General features: G+C 45.5%; 1 protein-coding gene across 1 annotated transcript in view; it reads left to right on the forward strand.

The window, feature by feature from the left end:
• The first annotated feature begins 3,651 nt into the window (after nucleotides 1-3,651).
• CD96 (CD96 molecule) overlaps nucleotides 3,652-12,755 on the forward strand; it is a 27,930-nt gene continuing 18,826 nt past the window's right edge. Inside the window, exons 1-4 of the mRNA XM_009888505.1 lie at nucleotides 3,652-3,838; nucleotides 7,076-7,498; nucleotides 11,068-11,177; nucleotides 12,668-12,723. Of these exons, the coding sequence (XP_009886807.1) occupies nucleotides 3,652-3,838; nucleotides 7,076-7,498; nucleotides 11,068-11,177; nucleotides 12,668-12,723 (776 nt within the window). The remainder of the gene's footprint in view (nucleotides 3,839-7,075; nucleotides 7,499-11,067; nucleotides 11,178-12,667; nucleotides 12,724-12,755) is intronic.

Consider the following 12,755-nt stretch of genomic DNA (forward strand, 5'->3'; position numbering starts at 1 on the left):
GCCCACTGCCACCTCAGTGCCCTGTCCCCTGCCACGTTGCCCCTCCAGCCTCTGCCACCCACTTGTCTGCCCCCCTCCTGCCGGCTACAATCTCATTAGTATGGTTTTCAAAGAAATTCAAAACCAAAACACAATGACAAAGTGGGAGTTTCTGTGCCAAGCGAACCTGAAAGGTTAGTTTACTCTTTAATGAAATTCCTGCTTCAAAGTCTCCGTCTCTTTTTCACTGGGGAGCAGCGCTTTCTTTAAGCAATGTTTGGAGGACACCAGTCTGCAAGGGTAATCATCCTCGCCTCTGGCAGGAAGAGCTCGTGCACTAGCATTTCTGAAAAGGCTCTCTTTGTGAATAATTGAATTTGTCTCTGGAGTTCAAGATTTCTTTTTCCATGGGACTGACTACAGCTCTGCTTCTTCCTTAGGTGCAGCTTACTGTAATTGAAGCAGAAGAATTGTATTGCGGCCGAGGGTTTTGTGAGCATGACGCATAATAGGGTTGATTGCCACGGAAAGAGTCATTTGTAGTGTTCAAAATGCCTCCTCCGGTGGTGAACAGATCTGCAGAAAATAATTAGAGGACCCCCCACTGCCACCCCCACTCCCACCCAAGGGGAAAAAGGTTAATGTCACACAAGGCAGCAGAGGTGTCCTTGCACAGGGGGCAGAGTCCCGCGCTGCAGTGCACTGCCGGGGCCCCATCCTGGGCGTTGCTCACAGCCCATCGGTTCCTGCCACTGCTGCCACGGCCTGGGACGCAGGGGAGGACCAGCCAGACCAGCTGCTTGCCCAGCTCAAAAGAGAACATAGTGGTTCGCATTTCCCCTGACAATGTGTGTGTCTTGCCTGGGCAGAGCTTCTTTTCCTTTAGGATCTCCTAGCCTTGCAGTGGTTTCTGGGTCTCTCTGGAAAGGGACGTGTAGCATGATGGAAAAACCTGTGCATCCCGACTCTGAGAAAAAACATCCCTACAGCTGCTCCACCAAGTAAAAGCCCTTTACAGATATGTCCTCCCTTCCGTGACCAATGAGGTCCCTTGTCCAGGGCATGTGTCAGTCTCCTCTCATCCCTGCCACCCTTAACCTGGTGTGTAACATCCCACCATGGCACCTACCAAGCTGCTGGTGAGTGGTTTTTCAGGAAAGAGGTGGCAAGGGAGGAACCTGTTGTAATAACTTGCACTGCTGTGAGCGGGACCTCGTGTCCAGCTCCAGGGAAGAGATGGCTCCCTGCCAGTAGGCTGAGATAAGCGGCGTGTCTCAGAAGTGTTTTTTGATGACGTATGCAGAGGCAGGGCTTAACTGTTCATGCACCTAAATGTCAGCAGTGGGGTGAATGACTATTTTTTCAGGCTTTGGGCTTAAGGTAGAAACTGGGGCAAAACACAGCTCTGAAGTGAACAAAAACCCATTGAGCTGGGAGGTTTCTTTCTTGTCTGTCTTTCATCACTAAGCGCAGCAACAACACTGGGTGGTTGCATTCAGCCAACACAATGCAACGTGGCAGCAGTATATTTTTAGGATATTATTTTGGGGAGAGAAACAAATTCTAAGGGCAAGACATAGCGATATAGTAACTCAAACAAGCTGCTCGGGCATTTCTGTGGCTATTGGATATACCACACAGCACCTGAGCTGTCTTGTTGAATTGTGATGGATGTTTCAGATCAGTAAAGAGGTTCGAGTTATTTTTTTTTCCCCTGTGTTACACAAGATACATTCCCTCATGGTACAAAGCTTGCATGAACTGATCAGCAGGAGAATCTAAGGCAATTGCACTCATGAATGAAAGCCCAAATTCTAGATTGAAGACTGATTTTCTTGAACTTTAGTCTTTGCAGATGATTTCCAGGTCCTTTGTGGTCTCTGCTCTGAACCAGAAATGAGAATGTATACCTTTAATATTTTTACTCCTTTCTGTGGCTGTCAATATCAATGGCTTGAATATTCTGTTCATCCTCAGCTTCAGGACTTCTTGATCCTCTGAGACAGATACTTCCTTGTTGGGCTTCTGAGTGACAAGCAGATCTTTCATCCCCAGAGAGTATTCCCTTAGCAGTAACCCAGGCATCCGGTGTGTTTACCACGACTGCTTTTAGTGCATTTCCTCAGACAGGGGAGCAAGGCAAGCAAAAAAGGAGCCATGCAGCAGCACTTATTCTCCAAGGCATGACTGGAGGCCTGACTGTAGCCCGGCCAGCACTGCCAGGTGTTCCAGCTGGAGATGCTAGCCTGCCTAAATGCGCTACTAAAAGATTGCACATGCACAAATTAGGGAAGTGGTGTAGATGTTGTTTGCATCTGGTAGTGCATAAAATAGGGAAATGACCAGTGAGGTCTGTCTTTTTTTTACCTTGAGATCAGTGCCCCTCGCTGCAGCTATGGTCAGCAAAAGTCAATAATTGGGGAGGAAATGGGAAATAGTTGGGAAGAAAATCACAGGTGGTGGCTGGCAGTTTCTGTAGGCCTTTCCTGAGCAGCAGAGCGGGGTGCCATAAAAGAAAGGGGCCAACAAAGGCACCCAGGCCCCCGAGAAATGCTTTCAGGAGAGAAATGTCAGGACCTGGGTCACTGAAAGACAGACCAACCACCTGAGGAAGACTGCTGCTGGTGGAGAGAGGTGTCCGTTTAAGGGATTGTGTCATCCAGGCCACTTGCTTTCTCTGCTCTGGTGGATGGGCTGTAATCTTCTCTCCCCAGAGTCAAAGGGTAGGTTGTCCTTGAGCTCCCAGGGAGGGCGATAACAGGGCAATCACACTCCTGCCCAGCTGGGCTTCCAAACACTCATCCCATCTTGGGAAGAGCCAGCAGGTATCGTATGCTCATGTTGTGTATGTGAGGTGTCCTGTCCTGCTCTTTTAGTTTTGGGGAAAGAAGTGTGCTAAGCAAGAACTCAAATCTGTGGTCTTTCTGAAAAGTGGCAAGCAGCAGGCCCAATTTGCAGAAGACCTGCCTGCTATGACATGCTTTGCTGAGAGGTGTATGCTTAGTTTATGGAAATGTAGTATGCTTCAGGGAGAGTTCAGGAAGATTTACAGGTGACCTGCAATAAAGATGGGTCATGGGACTGGCTGGAGCCATGTGCCTACACTGAAGTTACCAGCTGAACAGAGTAAGGTACAGGGGAGTTAACCACACTAAGTGATGTTGTCACATGTGATGCTGTAGTTCTTCATCCTGCAGAAAATAATTAATGGTCTCCTGCTCAGAAAAAAAATAATTTAAAAAGTTAATCTGGAAAACTCTCAATTCACTCTAGTTTAATTTAGGGGGATCAGTTCTGTTACCTTGCTGTTTTCTTAAAAGACAGTGAGTATAGAGAGTCTGGAAATAGGGTATTTGAGCTATTTTGGAATAACATGTGAAGGAAATGAAGCGGGGTGGGGGTGGGGGGGTAGTAGTCAGATTTTTTGTATGCTATGTGCCAGATATTCAACTTTAGATATCTGACAGGTTTTCAAGTGAGTTTAACCCAGTAAACAGCTTACTCTGAGTTTATCTAAAAAGTTAAAGAAAAAAAAAGAAGTCTTGAACATGGGCTTGCAGTATAGGTAGTGTTTTCAACATAAAGGTTTCATAAGATGCACTAATTTTATCGCTCTGGCAGGAAACTGAGGCTTTCACATTTAGTGAAGCATTTCTTTGAAGTCACGCTAAAATGATGATCAAGACTGCATTGCACATCTGCCTGTCTGCACAGGGCAGACCATTTCGACTTCCTTTTCCGAGACACTGCGGGGAGCAGGCCAAGAGAGCGAGATATTTACCAAAACTTCGTCAAGTGAAAATGGAAAAAAGGTGGCTCTTCTCCCTCTTTTGTTTGCTCTCGGTGCCCAGCGTTGCAGGTAAGCCTATCAGCAGGACACCATGACTCGCTTACAGCAGAGGGTGGTGAGGGGCAGGGTGGCACGTGCAGACGGAGGTTAGTGTGTCTCACTAGGGCAAGCTGTAGCTACCGGTAACAATTTTCTGTTTCCTGACAACTTTCTAATAAGCCTAGTTATAATGTGCAGCTAGTAAGGTTTGTGCTGACTGGCAGATTAGTTTATTCAAAATGCCTAACCTGTTTTCACTAGAATAATCACTGAGATGAACTCACTTGTATTTAGAGCAACGTGTGCTTGTCTGCAATGGGCAAAAAGGAAAACCGCTTTCAAAGAGCAAAAATATCCCTCTCTCTTTCACATACATGCATACCTGTGAAGAGTTGAAAAAGGATAAATTGTACAGCTGCAACCCCTTAAATAGATTCTTCCTTTCCTCTTCCCCACCCAGCCCTATGTGCTTCATTAGAGGCTTGAGGACCAAGCTTGTCATTGGGAGTAAAACATTCAGAAAAGTTGAGTAAGGAGAACTGCCTCCCCATCAGAGGGAGTTTAAACCAAAAATGATCTGGAAAAAAAAAAAAAAAAACCCAACAAGAAAAAGCCTGGTGCTTGTGACCCCCTCTCTCCCCTGCAACAGGCTGACCATGCTGAATGCAGGAATACTTATTATCAACTAGGAAGAATTTTGTAGGATACGCCTTTTTCCAGTTAAGAAAGGAAAAAGTTCATGTATTTGACTGGCAGTGAAAGATGCATCTCATCACTGAGGCAAACTGGACTTTAAAAGAAAAGAAAATATTTCATATGTATATTCATTGAAAATAAAAGCTCTCAAATGCAAAGAAAGAACTAGAGGCCTCAAGACATGTACTTGCAGGAAAGTAATACTATTTAGGGGAAAATAGGACTGTTGCTTCCCCCGCCGAGGATGAAATCCTCACTGAAATAATTCAAAGGTGAAAGTGGAGATCAGACATCTAAATGCCTGGGAGTTACTCTATTAAATTTCAAATGGAGCACAAATATAGGCTAATGGACAACATTTGATTTGGGAAAATAAATTTATTATACAATAAGCCTAATTATATTAAGATGTTAACAAAAAGTTAAGAACACTTTTGCATAAAAGTTCAGTTAAAATAACCTGAAGTGCTAGGCTACTAAGAAAAACACAAATTAGAATCTTGTTTCTACATATGTAATTTTTTCATCTTAATATAAAATATTCAAGTAATTCTTGGTAGGTATTCTTTACATGGTCCTTTGACCTAATACAGCATCAATATGAATATGAGAGATAACTTGCTAGGTGTCCCTTGCCCACTAGTCTGATCACAAGATTGCTAATTGCTTTTTATTTAACTTTTACTGATGCAAAACTTGCAGTGAAATCAGTGAGCATTTGCTATAAAAAGCTCCTTGGACTGACAAAAATAGCTTTCAGTAATTTTTCTCACAGCACTCATCGCTCAGGCTTATTTTTATTTATCCTCTTACGTCATCCCATCCCTTGGAAGTCAATTAAAATATGAACGAAGCATGCACAGCAGTAAAGCACAGAGATTAACATTGGCCGTGGCCATTCAGTACCTTTGCTCTCCATGCACCTAGTTTCTATGTGTTCATATCACACTTCGGTGGTTAGGTACCAAATCTCAGCCAGCTCTGCGGGGATGTGGGACTGCGCCCTTGTTCTTCTTCCCTGTCAAACCAGAGCTGCGGGTGTGCTGGGTCCCTGTCTCGCTCCCGGCTGAGCTGGCAGAGCGTGGGGCACGCTGTCCCCCCTGCAGGCACCATCAAGGCTGCCTGGCCCCTGGCAGGGCATCTCCTGGCTCAGGCGCCCCGGACCCCCATACCACACAGCAGAGCAGATGTCAAAGCAAAGAAATTGGTACCCACTTTTTTCAAGTAAAGCAGGTGAGCAGTGTGCACTTGCTGCCACGGGCAGTCAGCAGCGCGGCTGGTGGGACAGCGGGGCACGTTCCCAAAGCAAATTTACAGTGACGTTTTGATACACAGGGAGGATAAAATCCAATGAAGATGGGGGGAGACAGACCGTAACCAAGAACATTTGCACAGACTCATTTTTTCTGGGGACCCGCATGCCCTTTTGAAAAAGGTCCTTTTCGTGTATGGTTCTGTGGGTGTGATGGATTACTTGTCTCACTGCGACTCCCCTATCCATAAATTCTTCATCTCCTTGAGTTGTCAGTGCCCTGCATACAGGGGTTTGGGGACTGCAAGCCTCTTGTTCATACGAGGGAGAAAGGGAGAGAAATCAATTTTACTACAGCAGCAGCAAAACCAAGTAGTACAGGCTCAGGTTGAAAGACCCTTCATTTCACCGATCCATTACTGCTTTATATGGCACACTAAGGACTGCCAACATGTTTTACGAAATTAATCGAGGAAGAAACCATACCTACTGGGGCAGCTCACTCTGACACTGAAACAGATGCTTGTTTAGGCCATGCAGGAGCTGTTTAATAATGTGGAGGTAAAAGAGCAGCTTTATCTGTTGAAGCAGCAAAGGCAATGGCAGTGGACAGGGGGAACAGTGCGGGGCAGAATTAGTGAGCAGGGATAACTAATTCATTCTTGCAAAAAGAGCTGGGGGACAAGTGGGCCCAGCTTCTGCATTATTTATATCACTTGAAAGATTTCCGTTTTCACGGAGGCCCTCCAAGTTCCCATTTCTCTCCCACGAGCGCAATGGGAGCTTCCCACCCTCCTCATACAAGTGTCTGCTCTCCTGGTTCTCTCTCCACATTTTCTATTGGTAGAAATCTGCTGTAAAACTCCTTGCTGGAAAGCCTGTTGTCACAGTTGTAGGGTCTTCATGGTTATAGAATCATAGAATGGTTAGAGTTGGAAGGGACCTTAAAGATCATCCAGTTCCAACCCCCCTGCCATGGGCAGGGACACCTCCCACTAGACCACGTTGCTCAAAGCCCCATCCAGCCTGGCCTTGAACACCTCCAGGGATGGGCATCCAACTCTTCTCTGGGCAACATGTTCCAGTGCCTCACCTCCCTCAGAGTAAAGAATTTCTTCCTAATATCTAGTCTAAATCTACCCTCTTTCAGTTTAAAAGCGTTATCCCTCGTCCTATCGCTACTCTCCCTGATAAAGAGTCCCTCCCCATCTTTCCTGGTTGTCTGTGGCTAAGGCACCAAAGCATGTCAAAGACGGCTTGGGAGAAAGCTTTGCTTAAACATTACTTGCACTGACAATGGTCCCATTTTTGTTTTTAAGGCCAGCCTGAAGTCTTTACACAAACAGAAGTGGTCCACGCTTTCCCGGGTACTGACGTGAGCCTGGCATGCACCTTTCCAAAACCACAGACCACCCACATAATACAGATGCAGTGGTCTAAGACCGATGACACCCAGCTTACCAGAATAGCCGTTCATCACCCCATTTATGGCACCCATTACTTCGTGTTTCCTGAGGCTTCTTACAACTTTTCAGTGTCCTTCAGCACAAGGAAGTGCTGTGACTGGGATGCTACAGAGGATTTGTGTTCTTCTGATCCAAAAATCACATCTGAGTGTAATGAATGGGCTCTGCATCTGAAAAATGTTACCATCTCCCTTAGTGGGCAGTACGAGTGCAGTTTTGCTACTTACCCATATGGGACAAAGGCTGCAAAAATTCAACTTATTGTCAAGGCAGAAGGTAAGTGATTATGAATGAGATGTTGCTTTTTCATAGCAGGGGTGAGGGGAAGGTTGGTGGAATATCAGGATAGATGACCGTTTCTTGGTTGATGATGGTGACTTGTTTGGGTTTTGCAATGGTGCCACTGAATGCCCCTATTTAGTTCCCTATTTACCAGGCACTCTTTAGCTGTTGTTATCCAGCCTCTGATTAGGAAACCTTATTTATTTGGAGGAATATGAAGTTACATAGCAAGGAAAAAAGATGGTGAGATGGACAGTTTTCACGTTTTCATTTTGGAGAAACATGATGTAAAGGTGACTGGGCAAGCGGCTCAGGATACGGTGGGACTGAGGATGCTGCATCTCCAAACCCCACCGTGCTGCTGCTGTGGGCATGCAGCACTGGGCATCCGAAAGAGAAAACACCCTTGTATGGACGAGGCTGAGGGCTGGCATCTGCAGGGTGTGCTGGGTAGTTAGCTCAATGGAGGGATGTGTGTTCCCACTGTCAAAAACAAACTGGAGCAAAGCGGGGGATTGCTTTGGACTATCACAGGAACGGAGACTTGGCTGCTTCTGTCAGCCAAAAGGAAGCTGGAAAGCAGTGTGACTGCTGCTGGTAAGTAAGACTCAGGGGGAGAGTGTGAACTCCAGGGAGGATATTTAAATTTTCCTGGCAAAGGAACAAATAGGTTTAAATAGGATGTGAACGGATTTGACTACAAATTAAACAACGGTGGCAACCATTAGTGCAGCAACTTTGGGAACAGCTGTTTAATGCCAGCAGCGAGGGCAAAAGTCCAAACTGCTGTGAAGATGGAGCTGGGCGGGGATGTTGGGCGAGCTTGTTGTTGTGCACATGGGGAACTGGATTTGGTGACCCCAGGTTCCTGTTAACAAGCCAAGAAGGATTAAAGCAAATGCAACAAACCTGGCACGGTTTCAGTTCAGAGCTGCAAGGCCAGTGTGCTCACCCTGCTTGTGCCCAGGGCTGCAGATGCAGCACATGTTCAAGGGTTAGAAGCAGCATGGGCGCAGGTGACACAAGGGGTAGCAGAAGGCAGCAGAGCACTGGGGCAGCAGCATCCATGGGCACAGTGCTCCCACCGCGTCTTTAGCCTGCATCCTGAGGCCAGACCAGTGGCAGGGGTGACACTGGTCCTCATGTTGGTTCACATTGGTTCTGCAGCAGAAGGAGCCTTGACTCCATGCAATCAGGGACAGGGCACCACTCCTCAGCAGCGACTTTCCTCTGACGAAGGCTGGTAACTCTGGAGAAACAAACTCCGTGTCCTTGGCCAGCTTCATATGCAGACACGTTTAACCCGAGCTGCCGCCTCACTCCCTGATGGCCCCTGCGTGGTAGTTGCTCCAAGCATTTTGGTGTTATTATCTCAGTCACATCTCAGGGGCGACCCAGCAGCACCTTCCTGCCCTGATGAACTTGTGAAGGAAAAATTAGATCCAGCATCTCTGCATGTCCCATAGAGCATGGGTGTGCTTAAACAGTATATGCTGGATAATTGTGCTAAGGACAAAGCTGCCACTTTACCTGCTGTACAGGGGTGTGCCGCGTAGTCTCCCTTTTGGGAATATTGCTGCGCTTCACAGGGCAGAGGGGTTGGATGAGGCGGAGAGGTACAAACAGTGCTGGTAACCGTGTGAAGCCCTCTCGTGCTTCTGTTCTTCGTGGGATTTTTCTGTGTCTTTTTTGATATAGCAATAGTGCCAATCTGTTGCTCTGTTTCCCTTGCCGGTGCCGTTGTTTGATACTAGCACGTTCAATGCTGTTATTGCTGTCTACATGTTAAACATGGGCAGCCCTTGTTCATATCAGCATCATTGTGGTTTTTTTCAGCAACTGCATGATGTAGCAAGCTGTGCTATTGATAACTGCTTGCTAGAGAGAACTAAAAAGTTCAGTTTGCAACATACCTCTTGCAGATTTGTATTTTAAGGTAACCAGATCTTTTGCAATGAACCACTTCCACTCCAAAGGCAGCCTTAATCCAGCTTATGAGCAGGGTGGAGAAAGGTACTGGTTATTAATAAAGTATGGTTCCCAACTACATCAAAGTGAAGTGAATCCAGATGGATTCAACTTGCAGATACTGCAAAAAGCCCTCAGAGCAGCAGGCTTACATAGGACTGACAATCACAGAGGACCTTAGCCAACAGGCTGTTGGCAGAGACGGGAATCAAAGATGAGGAGAAAATAAGCATCTGTGAGAAGAGGCAGAGGCTGTTTGCAGACTGAGCTCCTGGGCGACTACTCATCTCTGTACTTCTCATATGCTGCATGGCACTTTTGCATGGTAGCTTGTCCCAGCAAAGGCTTCTGTGCAGGTGTTTGGTTTTTTTTTTCCTGGGGAAGCTAGAGATTAGTGTCCTTTGCCCTTTCTTTATCCTTTCTGCACTATCCAGCCCCTTTTGGGCTTGTGGAATCCGTGTCCCACTGTGATAGGTGGCTCCTCAGTTGCTCTGCTCTGGTGTAGAGAGGAGATGGGCTGCCTCTGCCGCTGGGTGTCCTGGGCACCACTCTGGGCACTGCATTTCTTCACATCCCTGTGGCACAGGCTGCGTGCTGGCACTGTCACTCCATGCTTGGGAGCCAGGCATAAAGGAAGTTACAGTCGCCAGAAAGCCCCCACTGCCAAATAAGCTAACACTACAGGACTGCTAGATATTCTCCCCCCCCCCCAAGATAAAAATTGAGTAAAATATATATCCATTCTATCTCAACACGTAAGTCAGAGCTACCAGGACAGCAAAGTTCAAGAGTTTCCCCCCGGTGTGGGCTTGTGGCTGCCTACACTGGGATGAGGGTCAGAGAGATCAGGGCTCACTAAGGCACTCGTAGCATCTTCCGGCCATCACCACTGCTCTTCCTGTCTAAATGCACACATGCACATAGACCCAATGTTTGGACCACAGCTGTGCTCTGTTTGGTGCATCGCTCTGCCCTTCCACACACGGACAGGAGCCCTGGACTGGGAATGGGTAGGGTAGGAGATGCTGAAATGCTTTTTTAAATAGACAAAAGAGTGGCAAGATCTCCACTTCTGGTAGTAGGCAGGTTGAAGAATAACAAAAGGAGGACTTACACTGAAAAACAGAGTTAATCTTAACCTGCCCGACATGCTGAACACCATGCTTAGCGAAAAGACAGTCCGCGGATATCTTCAGAGAAAAGGAAATACAGGTGCACTAAATTGATGTGAAGGTTTATTGCCATGGAAAAACTTTGTAAAGGAAAAATTGAAGCTTCAAATTATTTTCAGCTCCAAAAGGAGACATCTTGACCCTGCAGTTAAGCAAAGGTTTTTATGAATTGCCCAAAAACTCAGGTAAAGCCAGGAATTAGAGTCATGAAACCACATCTAGAGTCAGATGCAGGGCTTTCACTTAACAAATGTGTCTATGGGTAATGGTTGAAAATTACAGTTCCCTTCTAATCAAAAAAGTGCCTGTTCCTTGAACAGAGGACTAGACAGCATTGTTTTTTAAAGCACGATTAACACCATGTTTCTGATTTTCTTTCTTGGCCTTTTGTTGTTGTTGGTGGTGTTGTTGCAATGACAAAAGAGGAGCAGCACTACGTGAAGGAAGTGCAGTTAAACCAGACTTTAGAAATTCCATGCCTTGAGGACGTGACCTCAGAAAATTTGTTCAATTATCCTTTGAAATGGCTAGTGGTAAGTATTTTTCATCTCAGGTATAAATTTCAGAAGGAACTACAGGGTACTTTTGCAGATTGAAATAGAAATGTTATACTTTACTGTGTCCTGCATAATCTGCTAAACAAAAGGTATCAGTGGGGCTGGACTGTGATAATAAAGCAAAAAAGTACAAACATGGGTTTGCAACATAGACACCACAAACAATAGCTGTTAAAGAAACAAGGAGGGAAAATTCCATCTTAATTGCTTTTAACTTTCCAGGAGTACATGTAGAGCAGCTCCGTGGAAAGTAAGTGTCAAAGAACTTAGGAAATGTCTCAGAACTAAAATATTCCTTGCGTTGGATTTCTCAGGGATTTTTGCTGTAGTGAAGCTTTAGTATCTCTGAAAAATACACAGTTACCGCGTAGGGTAGTGAGATATCAGGCTGCTTTGAAATAGAAAGAAAAATGGGCTGACTGTGATGTTTTTGTTTTTGTTAACCTCTGTGTCACAGAGGCAGGCTGAAGACATGCAAACCTGGTTATCTAGCTAACCACATAAAAACTCTTTTTAAGCAATTTGCTGTGAGATATAAAGCTCGTTATATTTTTGTATTGCATCTCACTTTCCGGATAAATATTTGTATGCATGTTTTAATGTAACCTTTTAGCATTAATTTCGGTATGTAGAGATAAGTATCAGCCAACAGTGTCCTTGAGCTTTGCCTGTTAATTTCTATCTGTTGTCACTGAGGAGTTGTAACTGTTGAGTGTTTTCTTAGAGGTGATTTTCAAATATTTTAGGTTTTTTAGTCATTTGTCCCAGCTTGTTATCTATTTACATCTCCCCTTTGCAGTGCATTCTTAATATTAAAATTCTTAAAATTTTCATAGGGAACATCTTTGTCCTTACTACGTTTAAGTGTTGCTAGTTCACTCTACAAAGCAGCAGAGGAAGGGGGAAAAAAACCCCCAGAGGTCAGCGCAGTGACATATGTGGGTCGCCATAAGTCATTCAGAGTATAGCTTGCAAATGTGTACTGAGGCACAGATGTCCAGGATGTGCCGCCTCCACCTCTATCTAAGGGTGGCTGGCACACAGGCATAAAGATGTCTTTTAGCCATTATTATCAGGTTCTTGCTATTTAAAATCTAAAAGAGCAAGGATTTTCTTGGAATTTCAGTCATATTTTATATGTATGGGATGTATAACTTAAAGATTGCTGCAGCGAGGAAGCTGCTCTGCTGCCCTCTCTGCAAGCTATGGAGATTAGGACTCACAAGACACAGCTATTTACTCCGTAGTTTATTGGTAAGATGATGACCACTATTGGTTTTGAAGTTCTGGGAGAGAATGCATTTGGAAAAAAATAGGTGTTGCAAATGTTAAACTTACCACTATGCGATGCTAGGGGTGCGAGGGAAGATTTTCATAGCGGGAGTAGAGCTGGTTTACAAAAATATTTGGGGGGCGGAGGGGTCTGGTCTTCACACATTGTGAAGTGCAGGTTTCTCTTTTTGCAGGGGGAAAATGGCAAGAAAGAGGAACTTGTGACCAAGGAGCCCTCCTGTCCTGCAGTGTACAGGAGCAGCAGTGCACTGTGCAGGGAAA

This window comes from Charadrius vociferus, unplaced genomic scaffold (assembly GCF_000708025.1).
Source record: "Charadrius vociferus isolate BGI_N301 unplaced genomic scaffold, ASM70802v2 scaffold487, whole genome shotgun sequence".
NCBI classification, from domain to species: domain Eukaryota; kingdom Metazoa; phylum Chordata; class Aves; order Charadriiformes; family Charadriidae; genus Charadrius; species Charadrius vociferus.